The sequence below is a fragment of the Passer montanus genome, unplaced genomic scaffold (assembly GCF_014805655.1).
Source record: "Passer montanus isolate IOZ18808 unplaced genomic scaffold, ASM1480565v1 scaffold108, whole genome shotgun sequence".
Taxonomy (NCBI): Eukaryota; Metazoa; Chordata; class Aves; order Passeriformes; family Passeridae; genus Passer; species Passer montanus.
In genome coordinates this window covers 868,016-889,674 of record NW_024357392.1, presented here as the reverse complement: position 1 = coordinate 889,674, position 21,659 = coordinate 868,016, and the positions used below count along the sequence as shown (strand labels likewise).

Below are 21,659 nucleotides of genomic sequence, written 5' to 3'. Positions count from 1 at the left end.
TTTCAAGCCCAGTCTGGATGATGTTTGTGTGCCTGCATTCCCTCCTCACTGAAAGCCACAGCGGAGGCAAAGAAGCATCAAAGCCTCACGCACCTCACACGTCAGTAACTGGATGCCCTCTAGGGGCTCATCTCAGCCTCTAGACGGAGCAGTTTGCTGCCCTGAGCCCTGCTCCAAATCCACTTATGCTATCATAGGGGCATTTAAAAGCAGCTGTAGTATGGCAATATTTAATTTATTTAACTCGGCGAGGAGGTTTCCAAGGAGTTAATATTGAACGTTTCAAATGCTTAGTGTGACTTCACCAGGCAGTTTGCTGGATGCGAGAGTCTTCAAAACTGTAAATGACCAATTTAAATATTTTAATATTAAATGCCTCATCAGTTTATGGAACTATTTGGGCTCTGTTAGTAAGACTCCTGGCATGTGAATGTACACAAATGTTTCCTGTGTTGCTCCCCCCCATCCTCTTTTAAATGCCAAGATTAGGTGTACCTGAAAAGAAGCCTTTTTTCTTCTGCTGTTAGAAGCTGATCCTGTGCTTATTGCTCTGAAAATAAACTCACACCTAATGAAGTGAGAACACAGCACTCCTTGGCAGTTCCTTGGGTCTTTTTTCCCTAAAGCCAGCTGAAGATTTGCCTTAGTGTGGGACTGGCAGGACTGTGGGACTGTACTGTGGCCTGAGAGATGATGCAGAAGTTAGAAGCTGCACATGGGAGATTAAAATTGCCATACAATTGTCATATTTTGGAATATAACTTTTTAAGCAATTTTTTCCTCTTGAACTATTTTGTATTTTATTAAAAGCCTGGTACTTTTTCAGTTCAAAACATATCTCATGAGAAGACATTTGCAATATTATCTCCCAAGCAGCTGTTTATTGGCCTTACCAATGCTTTGAAATGTAGATGTTTGCCAGACACAAACTGCAGTTCCACTTTCCTTTCTGTGCAGTGTCTGCCCAGAATGAACACTCAGAGTGAAAACCAGGCTTTGCTGATGGTGCAGAGGGAGGATCTCAGCTGGGTGCACACAATGAATGCCTGAATTGCAGCCAGCTGAGGGGAATCTGCAGGTGCCAGGTAAGGACCCACTTGGTGTCAGCATAAGGAGAGGAGGGATGCAAAGGATGCGTTCACAGCCAGCTGCCAGGCTGAAAAGGGGATGATTTCCTTCACTGTCTTGCAAAATAAAGCACCTTGAGACACTTGTTAACACTTGCAAGTTTTGTGCTCATCCAGACACTGCTTGACATTCCAGACTTCAGAGATTAATGGGCAAGCCAGAAATAACATTTCACCATTGTAGTACATATGGCAGGGATGATTGTGTGGCTTTTTCCTACCTTCAGGGCAGATAATGGGATTAGAACAGGAAGCGAGAAGTGACATGCATCATAGGTAAACCACAGTCATCAGTCTCTTCCTGTGGCAACATAAAAAAAAGTACAGTCACTCTAATAGGCTCTGGGATTCCCCATAATCAACTAGAACTTCAAATTTCCCTTTCTGAATATATGTGGTTAGTACTAGTAACTTTTAATCAGCAGAGTGGAAGAGGAATTACGTGACAGACTACTGCACCTAAGAATTCCTCTCTTAGAAAGAAGAGATAAATGAAAGTGAAAATGTGCTTGGTGAACCATTTAAGACTTTAAAATAATTAAGGAAAAAAAGAGAATAAGCACAAAAACTTCTTAATTTGCAAAACAGTTTTATTTCACACTTATACAAAGGTAAGACATTTTAAAACACTTGCAGTACTACAGATTACATCTACAGCCACCATGTTAACAGGGGGACTTCTCAGGCCTCTGGAGCTTTACAGGATTTGAAGGTTTTGAAGCTGATTGTCTACAAAGGATAAACCCTCCTGCAGAGCAACATAATCAGATAGCAGGCTGTGTGTCACTGCTCTAGAATTCAGAGGGAAATGTGGCTCTCCAGTAAGTCCTGCATTGACAGTATATGAAAGAAACACTGAAGAAAATGAAGGTACTCCTACAAGAAACACCCCAAAACCTGTGATGTGCAAAATTGGACTGCGTGGATTTAAACATATGCAGAGCTCCACAGATGTCTGTCATGGTGAGCTACTTTTTCACTTCAGATGCAAATCCTCTCTGCAGTGTAACTGTCAGCAAGACAAAATTTACTCTACTGCAGCATGGAACTGAACTTTTTAGGTACCTGAAATCCTGGAGTAACAGCAGCTCTGTGATGTCTGGGGAGTAAGAACAATGGCACAAGGTGTTGCCTGGTTATAAACAATAAACTTTGGTCACCCAAGCAGGTTACATTCAAGTTTCATTCTGGTTTCAGGTGATCAGATAAACACAAGAACATGTATGGATGGCACACAGCTCCAAAGGAAGAACCAAACCTACATTTGCTTTCCATTACATCCAAAAACAACTTGCCATAGGAAAACAGTTTTTCATACAGAAATACAGACAAATATACAATTAATTTTAGAGTCTTTCATGGAAATAAACAACAGGAGACAAATACCAAAAGATAACTTAAAAAACCTTCAAAGGAATAAAAAATACTGTGCTTGTCCCTTCAATCAGTAGCCTTAGGAAAGGCAAAGTAGCCTTTCCCAACAGCAGTGGGCATCTTCTCATCTCAAATGAATATTTTTTAGTTAAATAGTAAAACACAGTGTTTTTTATCCAAAATGGCAATCAGGGAAGTTGTTATGGTAGAGGGGAAGGGATCCTGCCTTGCAGTATCTTCTTTGACTTCTGCAGTATCTCATTTTGGCAGTCTTGGGTACTGCAGCCCTCCTTCCCCAATTATTTTTGTTGAAAAAGAGAAATAAACCAAAAAATCTGCCCTTTCAGACTTTGTTCACATGGAGAAAACATGCAGGAGGCACAAGCCCAGTTTTTAAACCTTTTCCAGGTTATCTTTTGGACCAGCAGTATAGCAAGGCAACAAATATTAGTATAAGCTAGTTTTCTTCATGATTCTCAAAAATTCTTGCTCGCTTACTTCCCCATCTCCATCTCGATCAGCTTCATCAATCATTTCCTACAAAACACAGTGTACATTTGATCAGGCACTGGACTCTAAACACAAGACATTCCACTCATTAAAACAACAATAAATCAGAATCACATCATGTGAAAACAACTATGTATTTGACTCTTTTCATATTTCTGATCTCTCAGCCCTTTTGGTATAGGATGAAATTCCCACCCAGTCCCTAGGAGCTACAGGAATGGTCTGTGCCTGTTAGAAAAGCTCTGGCAAATCAGAATTTACCTGAAGTTCTTCATCTGTTAAATTTTCTCCCAGCTCCTTGGCAACCCTTTTCAAGTTTTTGAATGAAATTTTTCCTGTGCCATCATCATCAAATAATCTGAAAGCTTTCAGGATTTCTTCTTTTGAATCCTTTTCACTCTAAACCAAGAGTAAAGCATATGTTAATCAGAAAACCTCTGACACTGAGATGTTCCTTTCTCTTATGCTGCCACAAGAATTTCTCCTAAGAATTCTTACCATTTTTTGTGTCATCATGGCCAAAAAGTCTTCAAAGTTGATGGTGCCACTCCCTTCCTTGTCAATGTCTGCTATCATCTTCTTAATCTCTTCCTTCTTTGGCTCAAAGCCTAAGGCACGCATTGCTACCTGTGCCAAAATAGCAAAACCAATTCTGTTAGGAGGCTACCAGAATTTTGGTGTAAGAGCTGAGCTAAAGCCTGTTTTATTTCCTTGTCCAGAACTCTAGTCACAACTCACTGCCATGAAAACACCTATTCTTTCATCTTGCTGAGCAATAATAGTGTAGGTTTGATATTCTTAAGGTGTTGTTTTTCTTATATGGTAGTGGAAATCCATAGTTTGTATCAGGCATAGGTAACTTATGTTTTCAGGTTACAGATGCAGAAATTGAGCAGAGTGTATGTGAGAAATCAAGGAGATAGGTAAAGGAGATAACTAAATATAAAGTGTTCATGCTTACAAAAAAATCAAACACATAAAATCACAGGGAGACAACTGAGAATCTCTTCCTCCTTGTACTACTGCATGTGTGCAAGTGCACAGACACTGCCTGACTCGTAACTGAAACACAACTCAGATCTCTGTTTTGTTCTTTTTTAAATTAAAAACCAGGTAATTTTTGGATTACATATATGCAAATACGGTTGTAACTTTCCTGAGTGCGTGCACAATCTGTGTTTAGTTCTCAGGTGAAGTAATATTTGATACTCTGCTGCTCATCCCAGAACAACACAAGTCCACTTCCCAGGAACAAGCACCTTAGTCACGAAACCTGAAACTGTTTAGTTTCTCTAATGCTCTCTAATTCAAAGCTGTCAGATTTAAATAGCAACATAGGAGAGAAGCCTGTCTGCTTCATGCATTACATGCAGAGTGCACCCCAAATTCAGTCATGACAGCAAACCATTACTCTTCTTTGTACTCCAAAACTGTTTTAAAATAGGGTTGGACAAACAGAAAAAGCAGCTATAATTTTGAGATCAAAGATATTTTCACCTCAGAGGAAAAAGAAAAAAAAGTTTTAAAACCTTCAGTTCTTTTATGTCGATGCTTCCAGATCCGTCAGTGTCAAACAAATCAAAAGCTTCTCTGATCTCCTGCTTTTGCTCTTCTGTAAGTTCAGGTTTCAAGCCACTTTTCTTCCTCTGGGCTGTACCTAAGCCAGGTTTTCTATAGTTGGATGCCTTCAGAAAGTGAAGGGAGAGAACAGATAAGAAACAGCACCTTCCTGGGAGAATTTCAAATACACTTAATCATAAATGACAGCAGGTGAGAGACATTCCTTGCTGCAAGTGGTAGACACTGAGTCTCTATGTTAATTTCCTTAGGTTACTGTAGATAGAAAAAAACAAATTTTGTTGCCGGGGAAGGAGGATTTGGACCTGTTTTCTGTTTTAAACTGAAATATTATCAGTTCAAGGAACAATGGCAAAAAAACAGTGGGAGCAGTGAGATCAGCACACAATCTGTCTCATAAGGAGAACTAATCTACTTGTGCTGAGCTGGTGCATCATTATTCAGGACACTTCCAAGACCTTTCCTGCCTCTGGTGTAAGCCAGTGCAGTATAGGGTGTCTTCCACCCCGTCCATAAAGCAGGGGAAAACACCTTCCTCTGGTATAGTTTTGGTTTTAAATCGGCAGCAGACAGATTTTCGTCCTGCAGCCTTGAATCTGCACAGAATGGTGGAGGAAAGGCAGTCGCTGCCACCCCCAGCTCCAAGAGGCTCGGCTTTATAGAAGTAAATAAAACAAGCACAAGGAATTTGTTACCTAGTTACTGCTGACCAGTGATTTGATTTGCCTCTGCTGAAATGTTAACGTTTTAGGGCTGGGATCTCTCTTCTAACACAGAATATTCCATTTTCTTCTATCTGTTAATAAAATTTCGTGTTCCAACGTGATTTGTCCCTCCCAGGTTGGACTGCAAAGCCATTTGCCTGGCTCACCCCTGACCTCCCTCTGCTACTAGCACACGTATCAGACTTTTACTCTTGATATGCTGCTCTGGGAAGAAGCCACACGAGACCTTTTCCTGGCCACGGAGACTTATTGCTCATTTATTTCACATCCGACTTCTGCAAATCCCTTTCAGGTTCCACCTCTGGGCCTGGCCGCTGCCATTCCGACAACGCTGCGGGGGCCCGAGCGATGCGGAGCTCTGTGAGCCGTGCCAAGAAGAACCAGGCACGCCGAGAGCAGGTGACGTATTTCGCGAATCCCGGTGTTTTTTTCCGGGCGTGTTTTTTCCCGCTGGAGTGGGGTGCGCTGTGCGAGGCAACCGGGCAGCGGCGACGGCCTGGGCAGGGGTGGAACCTCAAGGGGGTTTGCACAAGGCACGGTGTGGGCGGGAGGGGGCGGAGGGGCTCGGGGGAGGCGGCGGTGGGAAGGGAGCCCGCGGCGGGGAGAGCGCGCTCACCATCCGGCCGGGAATGCCGCTCCGGGCTGGCACCGGACGGAACGGGCCGGGCCGGGCCGGGACGGGAGCTCCGCACCGCCGCGCGCAACCGGCACGCGCCGCCCAGCCGGCCAATGAGCGGGCGGAACGAGCGCGGGGAGCCGCCCCCCTCGCGGCGCCGGCCAATCACAGCGCAGCGTGCCCGTGAGGGACAGCTGAGGGAGCGCGAGGGCGGGCCGGCCCGCGGGGAGCCTGAGGGAGCGGCGGCCGTGTCCAGGCAACTCCGCGTCCAGGGGAGCGCCGGGAGCGCGGCCCCTCCGGTGAGACACCCGCGCCGGCCCGCCGGGCACCCTCCGGGCCGCAGGAAGCGGCCAGGCTGCCGCCAATGCAGTTCCGGTGTGTCCGCTCCGGGCGGCTTCCCCGTGGCCGTGTGGAGCAGGCGGGCCGGGACGCGCTTCCTCTCCCTAGCAGTACTGCGACATAATATTCAAGTGGACTTTCGCTGTGAGGGATGGGAAAAAGAAAAAAAAAAAAAAAGAAAGGAAAAAAAAAAAAAGCTTTTTGGATTTGCAGTAGCTACGCAAAGGGGCCTTTAGGGAGCTGGGATAAATTATGTGAATAAATTCCGGTACCTGAAGGGAACTTAGACGGGGCAGGACTATTCGCAAGGGCATATAGTGATGGGACAAGGGGAGATGGGTTCAGACTGACAGATAGTCGATTTGGATTGGATATTAGGAAGAAAATGTTGTGAGGAGGATGACGGGCTGGAACAGGTTGCCCAGAGAAGCTGTGGATGCCCCATCCCTGGAAGTGGCCAAGGCCAGGTTGGATGTGGCTCTGAGCAACCTGGTCTGGTGGAAGATGATCCCGCCCGTGGCAGGGGGCTTGAAACTGGATGGTCTTTAAGGTCCCTTCCCACCCAGACCATTCTGTGATTTGAATCTGAGCATAAGAGATACAGGACTCAGGGTTCTCAATTCTTCATGTGTATATTTCATTATTCAAAAAGGGAGCTTTATTTTGATCCATGTCTTCTGCCACGGGACCATGGCATGGAAGAGATTTTGAGGGACAGATTCCTTTTTGCTGTGTTAAGAATGAATAGTCGATCAGAACTTTAAATCTCGGCAGTTTGTAAGTTATGAAAAAGTGGCATCTAAACAGGATTTGGAGTAAAATATGTTTTTCCAGAGTTGAAGGTTAAATTCAGCATGGCATGACTGTTGTTACCAGGAAGGAGCCGCACAGAGCTCTTGAGTTTGGCGTGTAATTTGTCCATTCTGCTCTAATGAACTTTTGCCCTAAGTAAGGCAAATAACTGAAATTCCAGACATCAGGGCAGGAGGAGGTGGTAGTTCAGCCTCTACTGCCGGGAGTGTAAGGAACCGTGGGAATTAACAGCTCCTTACTATCAGCCAGCCAGAAACAATTCCGTGGTGTTCTAACAGTGCCCCATTTCAGCACTCTGCCCATTGATTTCTCGTAATAAGCGCACAGGAGGAAAGCTTTATGTGGAAGAAAGCTGTGCTCAGGGGTAGACTGATACATTATTTTTTTGGTGATTTGTGCTCTGGTGTGCTGTGAGGATGGGGCAGTAATTTGTCATCTGTTCACAGATGCTGCCCACTGCCCATGGCTTTCAGCGATGTGAATGCCAGGAGACACATTGGACTCCAGCAGCTCTCAGCCTTAGCATCCACTGGGAGAACATTCCTGGGGCCAATGAAATCACATAAATTCATTGTGGATGACATCACCAACCAGAGCACATTGATTTGTTCTGCTGTTAGGCTGATGGAAAGTTTGGATTTGACAAGTGCTGCTGGACAGCTTCTTAACGAAACCATTCAGGCTCAGAACAAGGAGTTTAAGACGGGGGTGAGTACCCTGTTGTTCCTGGTTGGAGCATGGAGCAGTGCTGTGCTGGAGTGCCTCCAGCAGAACGTTCCTGTTCCAGCTATAGTGTCTGTGATGTCTGAGGGGTTGGACTCCTGCTGTGAGAGAGTCCAGTGTCTTCAAATGCCAATACACCACGTAAACAAAGAGCTGTGTTCTAGCAGAGATAGGCCAAAGGCTTTTGAAAGCAAAACTGGCCAAGCTGGATGGGACGGTCTTACAAATCCTTGGAATTTGCTGTGTTTTCAGAGAGATCATTCTGCAACAGAGGAGGTAATTCCAATAAATTCTTGTTCCCATCAAGGAGATGATTGTAATTTTAACAAGTTCCTGGTTTCACCCTTGGCTGGCATTGGTTCAGTGGCTTCTGTTGTCAAGGCAGTGGGTGACAGAAGTTCATCTGCGCTGTCTGGAAGTGGTGTTACTGCTTCCAGCTGCCTCGCACGGAAGTTAACCCACAGCAGGCACTTCAGCACTCTAGGGAAAAGCCCTTTTGCGAGTCAGCACGGTCACGTTCAGGGACACCTTTCAGGACCATCAGCAGATCTGTGTGGATCTTGTGGTTTAGGACACCTGGCAGTGGCTCTGAGCCACGGAAACCAGACCAGCGTGAAGCTGCTACAAAGCATTGCTGCTTATCAGCAAGAGAGAGCAGAGCGCAGTGGCTCTGCCCAGGTTAATATCGCAGAGATTGTGACGTGCTGTGTGCTGGGGCTGCCCGAGAGCTATTCCTGTGTCTCCCCAGGCTTTGTCACATTGGTGTCACCGGAGCAAGCCGCAGTCATCAAACACTTTGCCGACAAACCCCTCCGGGTTCTGCTGGTGGACGGTGACCTCGCGGAAGGGTACCGACACTTAGGTTTTAACAGACCACCTAACGTAAGGACCATTTTGGAGCGTCCCAATCCACAGGGAGGCAGGGCAGGAGATGTGTGGCTAAGCAGAATGTCGGATATTCTGATGAGCTTTGAAGTAAACCTGGTTTTGGTCAAGGGAAACGTGTGCAAAAACTTCATGGAAAGGTGCATCGCCGGCAGGATATTGGCAATTGGCTATGTGGCTCGGGATGTGCTGCGTGCCTTCGGGGCAGCCACTGGTGCCCAGGCGGTGACGTACCTGAGCCAGCTGAACGCTTCCTCCGTCGGCAACGGGGCCTGGGCGGAGCTGTGGGAGAGCAGCGATGGGCGCGCTGTGGATCTGGCTGAGCTGCTGCCGGCGCGGATCAGCGCGGGGGGCATCGCCCTGCTCACGGCCGTGCTCACCACCGCCCTGCCCTCCAAGGCGCAGCTCCTCGAGGACCAGTTCTGGGCTTTGCTCTATCGACTCCATCACGCTCTAAAGGACGGGAAGGTTTTCCCTGGGGGCGGTGCAGTGGAGCTCTTGTGCCTCAGTCACATCCAGGCGCTCGCAGAGCAGCCCGGGCGACCGGGAAGCGACAGAGCTGTGAGAGAACTTCCCATTCCCTGGCTGGCAGAGTATAAATCCATTGTGCTCCAGGCACTGGCCAGCGGCTGGAAGCGGTACCTCTCCGTGCTCCTGTGTAACACTGCAAAGGCCGGCTCGGAGCTGGAAGCAGCTGCATCCGTGGATCATCACCTCCAGAAAGCAGCGGCTTGTGGCTCTCCCTCAGCTTACATTTTGGAAGAGTTTAGGAGAGGTGGATTGCTCAGGAGTGGCTATGAGCCCTTCCCTGACCAGGTCACAGATTTAAAGGTTTGTGATAACGTTGCAGCCAAGACAGAGGCGTGGAGGAGAGCTCTGGACCTGGTGCTGCTGGTGCTTCAAACTGATGCCGAAATTATCACAGGCCCCAGAGGGAATCAGATCCTGAACTCACCTGTGTCAAGCGAATTTATGTTTTTATAGGATTTTGAGGATTTGTAAGTCCATGAGTCAAATTTGTAAGTCCCTGGGAGAAGCCTGGGTGCAATCTACATGTCTTTATAAAGCAATCAGTGAGATGTGATTGTGACTTTAGAATGTAACAGCAGAAGTCAGAATGAGAGACAGTCACAAGGTAATTTCTTATTTCTAGGAATGAGAATTAAATAACAAACAAAAAAACATTGTGGGTTTATCTCTAACCCAGGCCATGCATTTCTAGCTAATGGTATTGCCTGTATGGATGCCCCCTAATGTCTTCTGAAGAAAGGTGGAGATCTCTTACATTACATTGCTGTACTTGTGTTAAATGAAAGAATATTCTGTAATTATTTCTTAATTAATACCTTGTTCTTAATTTCTGTATATTGCAAACAGAAGAGTTAAACTTGAAATAATGTGAGTGTTACATTTTACACTGAGAAGTTGAAAGAATAGATTCTATTCTTGCATATTTATGTGGTCCATACATCTCTGATTTTCTGGTGTAGACCCTCTGGAATTTCTCTGGTTTTGACCAATTCAGGCTGAATCCTTCCTTTTGGTATTACAGACTGGATGCATCTCTGCACAAAATTTTCTTTTACATTGCCAACTGGATTTTTAGATAATTTCCATGGGGTCTTTCAGCTGTCCCTGCAGAGAGGAAAATGTTGCTGTAAGTTTTAGGTGCTGGCTAACAACTGGGAACGAATCTCTCCTGATGACTGAGGCACAGCATTTTTGCTGTGTTACAGCACTGGCAGTTTGAAAGCTGGGCACTGGAGAGCTGGCACTTCATTGCAAGAGAGAGGTGTGTAACTATGGAGATATTTTTTTTCTGAACTTGGCATTCTGAGTCACACTAAAAGTGAAATGTCTCACCAGTCTGGTGAAAATAGAATGGAAAACGAATGGAAATGGTGATGCTAAAGAGGATCCTTGCATTCAAGAACTTTCTCATTAAAATGCTCATGGCTGGCAGCACAGATAATGAAATTCATCCACAAATAAGGTTTAGATACTTATTTGGGGTATCTGTATTAAAATAATGTTACATCTCTGACCTGAAACTAAAATATTCTAGTTTTCTGTCAGATCCCAGAATTTGATGGATTTTGGCAACATACTATAGGGGCTTATAATTTTAATTTGGAACAGTAGTTCTGAGCAGCATAAGGATCTCATTAGATTACAGTTTTGATCATCTTACAATTATTATTTTCATTATTAAAAGGTTGGCAATTTAATGTGTAGCTGCTGGGCTGCACTCTTGATGTACCAAGCTGTGAGAAAGAGTCTGGTAGATCAAAAGAGACAAAAGGAGCTGGGGGCTGTTAAGTGAGAATGAAATGGAAACACAACATATAAATAAATATAAACAGACTCTGCTGCTCTGCAAGCGTTTGCAGCTCATGTTTGGCTTTACACTGTTTTTCTTGAGCCTCCTGTGCTGAGCATTGCATAACCCCTGTTCCCAGGGAAAGATCCACTTGGACTTTATTTGAATAATAGAGTGAAGCGTGTTATGGAAAATCTGCAGACAGGAATTGTATTGAGGTGGTCCAACATCTATTTATGAGACTCTTAGACACTGGGAGCTGACGCACCAAATGTTGAGAAAGTCCAAAATGATGTAATTTTTCCAATCAGGCTTTTGAAAAGCACATAATGATATATTTAAATGTTGTGATGCCAAACCAGGACAAGAGGTTTTCAAAAAAGCTGTCAGATGTTACATTTGGATTAATTAATGCCTGTTTTTCTACAGGCCAACGAAATGGAACCATTTATAAACTAGGTACATCCTGTATCCTGGGTTACTTAAAATTCTGTCTGATATGCACAGAAGATTACCATGCAAGCTCTCCTTAAGGCATCCTCTCCTGCAATTTGGAATACAGCATACTGGTGTGGCTCCCTCAGCCTCAGATCTCCTAAAACTCTCTGCACCATGGAGTGGAGATCCTGGGCCTGTGTGCCATGGCGCTCGGCACAGAAATGATTTCAACATCTGCCACAGGCAATTCCAGCTCCTGCCAGGCAGAGGCTCCTCCTCTGGACACAAAGGCTGTTTGTGTAGAGCATGGTGTGATGGCAGAGCTAAGCTTTCACATGTGATGTGCTTGGGAAATTGGGAAATGGCTGAGATTTCTGGAGTTGGCACATCTTGCTCCCCGCTGGAACCAAGTCCCAGTCAGGTGCCTGGTTTCTCCATTGCATCCCAGTATTGTCATTCTCATCTTACTCCACCTTCTGTTTGGGGCTGATGGCATTGTATTTGATATTTCTCTCTATAAAACAAAATGTTAGGCCTCTGCACATTGAGGATTTCCTGAAATGTAGTAGAGGTCTCCTAATTCATAGCAACTCTTGTCCCAAGCTGAGCCAGCCTGGAGGACACAGCCACCTGCAAATTCTGCCCAGTGATCAGTGGCTGTCAGGAGGCACCTGAGAGTTTGTCTGCTACCAGGTGTGCTGAAAATGTGAGCTGGGAAATGTAGGAGACTGTGTGTGCCTACAGTGCTCCCCAGGCAGGCAAAGCAGCGACTGTGGGAAGGTGAGGAGAAAACTGTTAGACTGTTTGTTTGCACTGAACTCCCTTAGATACCCTAGACCAGGGCTGATGGAGAAATTAGGAGAACGTTTTCCTTTTTTTTAGAAGAGAGAGTTGGAGAGGGCAGTAGAATCTAGGAGAAAAGTTATGGAGTGACAAGAGATTTTTAGCTCTGCTCACAAGGATGAGGCGACTGGCATGCCTGAGTCATCCCATCAGTCACACTGCCAGCAAAAAATCATTCTGAAGAAGGGGAAGAACTGACCTTCTTCCATGCAAAGCACCTTGGCTTCCCATAACGAACATCTACAGGAGCTCAACCAACATCACCAGGTATCAAGTGAATGAAATGTCTTGTAACTGTTTGGGGTTTTTTTTGTATCTTTTTGTGTGTAATCTCTATAAAACTCCAGTGTAAACTCCCCGTTACATGAAAATGCCAAACTCAAATGCGGCTGAGCTGCTGCTTCAAGGATGGACTTGCTGTTCTGGAACCAGCTGAATTGCCAGGACTGCTGTGAACAACAGGCATTTCTGGAGGTAACAGAGACCCATTATAAGCCTGAAGATTTGTTTTACCCAGTTTTATCCCTCTCTCTGTAGATCAGCAATCCTTTTGAGATAATTCCACACCAGCACAGTCACAGCATAGTTTGTATGACATAATTTGGAAAAATCAAAAAACTACAAATTTAACTCCTCCATCTGCCACCAGCATCATTGCATTAATTAACCATTTATTGCAAAGCTGCAGGACCAAGACCTTTTTTCTAACCAAGCATGAATAGATCCATGGTCTTAAAGGGCTTTTTCTTTACAGATAATGTTGCTCCAAGAACTAATGTCCACAGGAATGATTCCAGCCCAGGTTAGAGAAGAGGGAGAACAGCTCAGGTGCATGCACAAACCAGAGACTGGGGTTGATACTGAATAGTGGGAGGAAAAAAAGAACACACCCCTCTGTGTGTTTTGGCTTCCTACCTGTTTATTCTCTCATAATACCCATTTCTGTAGATTTTTGAAAGGCACCCACAGTTGTGCTTCTGCTGATTTCGATGCTGGTTTGCTGTGAGTACTGGGATTCAGCTTGTTGCATTGCATCCCTGAAAATTATAGGGACAAGGGCAGTTTGGGGCAGAGATGAAGAATGGAAGGAGAGAGTATTCCCCAGTTTCTCCTTCTGCATCAGGCCCTTCATGACCCCTGTGGAGTGGCTTCATGTCACATGCAATCAAACCTGGAGTTCCCAGCAGCCATGTGTTCCCATGGTGAGACAGCCATGTGTTCCCATGGTGTTTGGGAGGAGTCTTTCTCAGAGGCTGGAAGGAAAGGCTGGGCCATGATCATGCACAGATGGTGAAAGAGCTCATGAGACAGGAGAGAAACCAAGGGCTGTATTTGGTTTCCCTGCCTAGCAGAGATTCAAAACAAAAAACTGTTTAGTTCAAAAGGAATTCTTTCCTTGGGGAGCAAGTGCTACTCCAAACAATAGGATTATTTTTTCATTATTGCAGGAGTAGCAAAGATAGCATGCAGTTTTGATTTAGAAGTAATGGGAAGATTTGCCTTGACTGTGTTTTATTCCAGCTGAAATCAGTAGAATGGGGTTTGGTGCTATTCACAACTGTTGTCCACTGTGTTGTGAGACCAAATATTTAACCAGCATTGCAGATTTGGAGGGATGACTAAAAATAACACAGTTGGTGAACTTACTTATTTCCAAGGTATGATTTGAGTCACTGCTTTCACTGACTACGCTTAAAAACAAAACAAAACCAAACAACAAAAACTTTATTCGTTAGGACTGGAGAGCCAGAATCGCCCCACAGGAGCTGTATAAAATAAATTTTATTTATATATGTACATATATTCACACATTCTAGAGCAGAGCACTTTCTCAATCAGCAGCATTAATTTACAACATAGTCATACAACTCTGAACTGATTGAACTGATTCACCTCCTGTTTATGTCAAAGAAAACCATCCAAAAACCTCCTTTGTTAGAATGGCTACCTATTATCAGTAATTGTTTTGGTTTTTTTTCAAAAGAGCCTTGTAGAAAAGGATCCCTGCAGTAAACTGAAAGAAATTGTGTCTTGTTTGGGGTATTAATTCCTGTATTCCATCTGCTGCTCCCTGCATTTGCAGTTCTACCTGTGAGTCACAGCTCCAAGACACGCCTGTACCAGTTTTAGGGGAAGTGAGCACAATTCCACATGGGTAATTCCACATCAGTATGTCTTTGATTCCCTACACTGATGAAAATTAACTGGTACATCTGCAGCAATACAGATAATATTGATTAGATCAGGTTAATTAACTGGCAAAGCCCTGCTAATATAACATTATTCCAGCTCCCTGAGTATTCCTTGCTCACGGTAAGGGGCAATCATTGCTCAGTACCTCTCAGTGCCCTTCATCTCTTGGTTTATGTGAGCACTGTTTAAATAACCCCCCCAACCATCCCACCCAAATTCTGGTGCTTTCTGGAGCTGTTCAGCTGGGACAGTGTTGCTCATGGCTGCCAGAAGCCAGGAAACTCAGATGTCAGTGGCAGTAAGGGAGCTTTTCTGGAGCTGAAGCCCAAATCTCTCTTTGTTTATCTGAAGTACCAGGCAGTTAACTTGAAAAATGGCCATTTATTGTGACCCTGGCTGTGCAATTATTCAGGCTTGTAATTGACATCTCAAACACAAGAGCAGTGCTGTAAAAAAGCACTGAGAATTGCCAAATGTCAGAGCAGTCATTGCTGTACACAGAATTACTGTGGCTAATTTGGGAACTGCTCTCACATCTCAGCTCCAGTGCTGGATACTTGGGACTGTTTCCCAGCAGAGCTTGAGGAGGACCTCCAGCTTCCCAGATTCCTCTCACAGCCATTCATAAGGCCCATAAAACTGTGGAAGAAGAGAGAAGTTTCAAGGCCAGGAGAAGCTGGAGGAAATCCAGTGTCTCTTGTTTGTTCACATCTCATTATTGAACAGACTTATTATTAAAGTGCTGAAGAAAGGCCTTCCAAAAATACAGGAGCTGATTTAAAAGAGTTTTGTCTGTGCCACGAGGTCCTGCTTGAATTAACTGTGTTTGAATTAACTGTGTTTGCTCACCTTGAATGGGAATTCCCAGATGGTTTTGCTGATGTGCGTGTGTGACAAGATGAAATTTCCCAGATATGTTATTCTCAGGAGACTGGAGGGAAAGGAGAAATCACACTTGGGTCCTGAATTAATACAGGGACCGATCCCTTTCTCATTAAAAACATCAGTGAAGTTTCCGTGGTTTTGGGGATCAGTCCCTGACAAACTGAATTTTGCAAAACCATGATTGTCCTTCTTCAAAATTCTGGCAAAGGGTGGCTTTTGGATAATTCTTAGTAGGAGGAAATGCAAAACTGAAGACTGCAAATGATGTGGAGTGGAACCTTCATTAAAAGCCACTCTCTCTCAGATGAATGTCTAATAAGCTCTGGAAGCAATAACCATTGGTTAGGGATGACATGGAGAATATTTCCTTCAGAGATGCAATAGGTTGAGCCATGCTATCCACAGAAGAATTTGATGAGGTTTAGAAGCCCAGCTCATCCCTAGGTGAAGGGATGCCTCCTGCAGGGAATGTCACTCAGGAAGAACAGTCAGCTTTCTAAACAGGCATATCCAGGTCTGTCCATCTGTTTCTTATCTTAAAACCGCAAACTCTGTAGAGAAGAAACTCTTTACTCTGTCCATATGGTATGTAACAAAAGGAGGCCTTGGATAATGATCAGGAGTCAGAATTGTTTAGGAATGAATGAATGTTTGATGTCACCAAAGATACAGTTTCTTCACCTCAAAAGAAATTTCCTTGATTTGCAAAGCTGATGAAGCTGATGGAATTTCTCTAAAAGCCTTCTCACTTGCCATACACAATTCTCACAAGTCTGAACTCCATAGGGATAATATCAGAGTAGCTCTTGGAGAGTAATAGTAGACTTTGACAATGAACACAGTAGCTCTATTTTGGAATGCAGGGTGAAGATTAAACCACAGCAGTTATAATGTGCCAAGCAGAGCTCTGAGTAGTCCTCCAACACACAGTGCAAACTCAGAGGAGCAGAACGGTTCCTCTACGTCCAAGCTGGCAGGATGGAAGGAATGTTGTCTTTTCAAATGCCTGGGAAATGAAGTGAGACCACAGTATTTGTGTGAGGGGTTGGAGTTTCACTAATTCTTTTTAACATATCTTTGAAATAATTCCCCATAATCTGCCATTGTTTCCTTTGCAAGCCATCTCTTTATTTGTGGCTTTAATATTCATCTCCAGGGTTGAGTGTCTGTTTGTCTTGGTCTGACAAAAGTGTTGGAAGTTGCTCCTTGTCTCATTTTCTGTATTGCTGGTGCAGTGCTGGGTCAGGCAGATTTGTAGCAATGGTTTTAATATTGCAAGCGAAAAATTGACAGACTTTATTGCTGCAGGTTAGAGGAAAGTCCTTCCTTCTCCTCTTTGGTTTAGTTGGGGTTGTTTTGGTTGTGGTTTATTTTTTTAAGTGGAAACTTAAAATGCTTTTTAGAATTGTGCTTTCATCTGTCTGCCTCTTCCTCTGGTCTGTTTGCTTTTGAGTCCCCAAAATTAGCAAGAGTAATGTTCTAGTTAGCAGTGCAGTAGGAAAGAATAACTTGACTTTATAAAATATAATAAACAGTGTAAGACCTGGAACAAGTACAAAACCTTCAGACAAGGTGAAAACCCCCAGAAGAATACCTCCATTCAAAATGTCTGGGGATGTCTGCAAATACTGCCAGCAGCTTAAGTCTTGTCCTTTTCCTTTCCAAACATGTGTATTAGGTTTTCCTTTAAAAATACATACTGTATCCCTGAACTCTTCCACGCTCCCAGTCAAAGAACTATTTCCTTTAGACCAGTTGATTCATACCCAAAATAAAAGCTGTGAGACATTATTTTGGTCTTGCTTGTTTCCCTCTTGTGATATTGATGGAAAACATTCTCTTTGAAATATTCAAGCTGTAAAGCCACCAATCATCTCTAGCTATTGAGGGTTACCTGGCTCGACATCTCAGGAATTCCACAGGGCTCAAATTCAGTTCTACCTGACCTGATCCAGCTGTGTTTAAAATGTCCCTTATCCTCTGGGGCCTGTCTGTGCTGTACAGCAAATCTTACAATGGACAAATAAAGTGCAGTGTACAGATTCGTGTTTTTGTTTGGAATGGAGCTAACTGTGATCTTCCCTCCTCTTGGTATTTTTACAACAAAATACTTGCTTTGCAGACAGGGCAAAAAGGTTTTGTTTTGTGTAGGAAGCTCAGCTACAGGCTTATCTTTCTGTAATGCCTGTAGGTTAATTCAGTGAAGATAAAGCCCTTGCATCACACAATCTGTTCTGTACCTGGGTTTCTAAATGCACATGGATGACTTAGAATAGTATGCCTAACAGATCAGGGTAATTTGTTCCTTAAATATGAGCTTTGTCATTTTGGGGTCAAATATGATGGAGTGAGAGACTGTCTGTTGTTTAATGTGTCATCTGTTCCACCTGGGTGACACCCATCTGTTTGAGTGTCCCAAGCAGAGGCTAATTTTGTAGCTGTGCTGTTGCCAGCAGCCTGAGAAGGATTCCTTGTGGCATTTATTTACTTCTTTTTATTTGCCTTAAAATCGCTGCTGATTACGGCCTGACTTTCTCTTTGTGGTCAGATGAGAACAGCAGTGAAAATTCCACTGAAATTTAACTTACTGGGAAGGAGCCACAAGTGGTCTAGGATTTATTCTTGGATTGTTTTGCTGTGTCACCATCTTTTATTAGCTGGTAATTTCCTGTTCATCAATGACAGAGCAGTCAAACAGCACATCCTCTGCAGTGGAGGTTGTCCCTGCGTGAGTAGCTTTTTGTATTTACAGTCTAGGCAAGAGAGAATTCTTCATAGGGGTAAAAAATGTGCGTGGAAGGAAGGGATTAATATTAAGATGATGGCCTCATCATCTGATTTGGCCTCTTAAATCCTTCTGGAGGTGCCAGCTCTAGAAATTCTCCCAGTTAATTTTCTTACAATCCCCTCTGTATTCTGCTTCTAACAAAGTCCTGTGAGAATGACTGTAACAGATGAGAAAATTAACTGAGATTTGAATCACATTTGAAATTGGCAGGAAAGTGAGGGGCTTAAAGCCAAGCTCCACAACATCCTCAAATACGGAATATTTGGTATCAAGAGCCCAGTGTTTGCTTCTGAGAACTAGGGCTGCTTGTGATTTGCTGCAATCAATCAGGACTTAGCAGTCCCATCAAAGAAATGTCACTGGGAATGAAGGGCACGAAGGGAGAGCTTCCCTGGGGCATAGCAGCAGCTGTGGCTGGGACCCCCTTCCTGCTGTTATCTGGAGTCTGGAAAACCTGCCTGGAGAATATCACAAATCCATTTTTTGTTGCTGTTTGCTTTGGGTTTTTTTCATGAGTTGATTAGCAGAGGTTGGCTGCAGTTGATAATAGGGATACCTGTGAGAACTGTGTGACCTGCTCAGACATAATTCTGAGGGCATTAATTACATATTGCTGAAATTTCAAACCATAATTGGAGATCAGTGTTATGTTGCAGCCTTTGCAGTAATCTGAAGCAGCTCTGTTCCACAAGAAATTTTGGAGACAAGTTACCACCTGAAGCCTAAAACTGTTCCATTGTCATTATTGCTCTTAGTTTTCATTTTTAAATCTTGCAATTAGTGTTCTTAAAAAAATAATAAATAAAGCAAAAGGCAAATACAAACCATCTGTGAAACAGAAAGAAATTGTTAAAAGCTGCATCCACAAGGATCCCTGGGAAGAGTGCCACAACACAAGCATTCAGCCAGCATGATATAATTACAAATTGAACATCTCTAAAACAAATTCCACATTGAAAATAAAAATGAATTCTGCTTCTTTCTTTGTGGTAGAGGATGATATTAATCTCAGTTCTAGAAATTACCACCTATCCTCCTGCAAACTGCAAGGTCTGGGGAGTCTGCATGCCCTCCACAGGTGGGGTTTTTTGGAGGGAGCACCTCATGGGGCATTGCTCAAATCCATGTTTCACTCAAGAGACTGAGTTCAGGAGGATTCAGAGCAAGTGTGGAGCTTGCTATGTTTTTTAGAGCTCTGACATAATGGCAGGTAATGACATTCTGTGTTCATGGCATATAGAAACGTGCCTCTTGTTCCAGGAGATGGCTTATTCAGCTCATAGCAACTGGATTCATTGAAATAAAGGGCCATTTTATGTTGAGACATAATCATTTTACACTTAACTAGGACACACTCTCCAATATGTTCTTATTTCTTGCTTTTATCTAAAGGAACATTTTTCTGGCTTTAGTCAGACTGGATCTGATGGCTCTTGGGGCACACTTGAGGTTAAAATGTTTTCAGCAAAATCATCTAAGTATTTGTGATGACAACTTATGTTATCATTTACTGCTGTATTTGCAAGGGGAACAAATGGAAACTTTAGTCCTGGAAAAAGAAAAGCCAGTAGAAGAATTCTGTAAATAAATGAAATGGATGATGACACAATATTTAAAATTATTGCTGAACAATTTTGTCATTTAAACAAGACTCTTTTTTTCTAGGCATGCCCTGCCTTTCCCAGAAAAGTGTTACCCTCAGTTTTAGAGGTTAGATCCGTCTGTTAAATAGATGGTTTCCTCTCCATTGAAACCAGAAGTATTCCTAAGAACTGAAGATAACTGTAATGAAACAAAAATCTCCAGAAAAATTTCTCCATGAAGATCAGATTAATCCTGAGACTAAATAAACTTTTTTTTTCTTCAGGAAAGTTGAAAGTAGCTGCAAGAAAATGGTTTGACTTGTCAGGCACAAAAGAGTACATCAAACACAATACAGTTTTTGGAACCTTCCTAATTTAAACAAAAAGAAAAATTCTCTACCTTGTATATATAATTCTAAATAAATAAACAGTTATTAAAATGTTTGGAATAGGAAAAAATGAATTTTCTGCTTTGAAGAGGAGCATAAACCAATGGCTTTTAAGGGAAGGCCCACCAGAGTTTCCTTTGAACATTTGAAACCAATGAAAATGTCCTTGATAAACACAAGTACTGCAATAAATGTAAAAATTCAAGCTTCTTTGTTTCCTGATCCAGTGTTTTGTTTTTCCCTTGTTTTTCCTGTTGCAGAAATAAAAACCATGCATTTCACTGTGAATTTCTTTACTTAGTTCTGGAACTTCAACCTTAGATTTTTCTTAGATTTTTCAATACCTCTGAAGGGAGATTATTTAATTTCAGAATTCTGTTTGATTGTAAGCTTTACTTTGGTCACAAAAACTTCTGTTTCTGATTGTAATTACCACCAGTGTGTTTCTTTCACAGAGAGGTTGTATGGGAAATAATTGCCATTCTTTCTATCCAGTCTGTTAATCTCCATACTTCCACTTCTCACCTCTTCCCTCATGCCCTAGGTGTGTTAAATCAGGAAGTCCCACACTGCTGTCATCTGATCTGTGCTTCCTGGCTTTCCACCATCTGAGAAACCATTCCCTGGAAAAGAGCTTTCTGGAATAAGCCTTCTGTGCCCCGTGGGATAAAGATGAGCAGCAGCAGCAGTCCAGAGCTGTTATGGTAAGTCAAGTTGAAATGACAACTGCTCTTAATAACAATTAGAGCTTATTAAAACCAAGTCCACTGGTGGTTTGTAAGAAGAGAATACCTGCTTGCTCACTGGTTATTTAGTTGATGTACAGACTGTCAAGCAGACAACAACAGCAATGACTGGAGAGACACTATAAATACAGCTGACTTCCCCCATTTTTAGATCTCCAGAGACTGCTGACAAAATTATTGAGATTCTTTTCCCCTCCAGTGAATAAGAAATGCTGAGTAAAAGGATATTACATAAATTGGCTGACATTTGGAGTGGACTAGCTAATTCTCATTGCCTCGTGTGTGGTGGCTGTGTGTGTATGTGCACATGTGCCTGGTATTGTCAATGAGCTCCCTGCCCACTCCCCTCTGCTCCCAGCAGGCTGCTGGGAGGCTGAATTTTGGGGGTTACGTAAGAGACAGTCTAGGAAAACATCCCAACCATTTGGAATTTATCCTCAGCACTAACCTCTTTCCTCCATTGTGTCATGCACTTAAAAAAAAATATTTTTGTTTAGTGGCGTGACGGGGATGTGTCTCATCTGAAAAAATGAGGTCTGACTGTTGTGGGGAGGTAGTTGGGTGTACCAAAATTGACTTTTGCTCACTTCTGCTTTCCATGGGCTGTGGCTGCAGTCCCTGGAGTCAAAAATCTCTGCTTTCTCTAACAGCTGGGAGTTGAAGATCAACAAGGGCAATTGTGCAGCAAAGGGAGATAAAAATGAGCTGTTAGGGCTGTATCTTTGCCCTACTGGCAGCTGCTTCCTGGGAAAAGGCTAGCAGCAGGTGCTGTGTCTACAAACAT

General features: G+C 43.4%; 2 protein-coding genes across 8 annotated transcripts in view; one reads left to right on the top strand and one right to left on the bottom strand.

The window, feature by feature from the left end:
• BBS12 (Bardet-Biedl syndrome 12) overlaps positions 1 to 20,827 on the top strand; it is a 74,969-nt gene extending 54,142 nt beyond the window's left edge. For 2 of the 7 annotated variants that reach the window (XM_039722436.1, XM_039722410.1), the window contains 3 exons: positions 958 to 1,085; positions 5,607 to 5,713; positions 7,529 to 11,070. In XM_039722436.1, the coding sequence (XP_039578370.1) occupies positions 7,545 to 9,674 (2,130 nt within the window). In that variant the 5' untranslated portion in view covers positions 958 to 1,085; positions 5,607 to 5,713; positions 7,529 to 7,544 and the 3' untranslated portion in view covers positions 9,675 to 11,070. Of the gene's footprint in view, positions 1 to 957; positions 1,086 to 5,606; positions 5,714 to 6,138; positions 6,230 to 7,147; positions 7,447 to 7,528; positions 11,071 to 11,439; positions 19,580 to 20,673 lie in introns of those variants that run through there. The other 5 variants (XR_005629035.1, XR_005629034.1, XM_039722452.1 and 2 more) reach the window with 5 other exon arrangements.
• Positions 1,700 to 6,074, bottom strand: LOC120508660 (caltractin). The gene is made up of 5 exons (XM_039722473.1): positions 5,931 to 6,074; positions 4,541 to 4,696; positions 3,510 to 3,638; positions 3,273 to 3,410; positions 1,700 to 3,038 (listed from the first exon to the last, which is right to left on the bottom strand). The coding sequence occupies exons 1-5, from the start codon at positions 5,931 to 5,933 to the stop codon at positions 2,949 to 2,951; spliced, it is 516 nt and encodes a 171-aa protein (XP_039578407.1). The 5' UTR covers positions 5,934 to 6,074; the 3' UTR covers positions 1,700 to 2,948.
• Positions 20,828 to 21,659: the final 832 nt, after the last annotated feature.

Coding starts and splice junctions, on each gene's coding strand:
- LOC120508660 (XM_039722473.1), bottom strand. Junction 3,639..4,540: donor TCGACATAAAAGAACTGAAG/GTTTTAAAACTT, acceptor ATTTTGGCACAG/GTAGCAATGCGTGCCTTAGG. Junction 3,411..3,509: donor CCATGATGACACAAAAAATG/GTAAGAATTCTT, acceptor CTCTTGGTTTAG/AGTGAAAAGGATTCAAAAGA.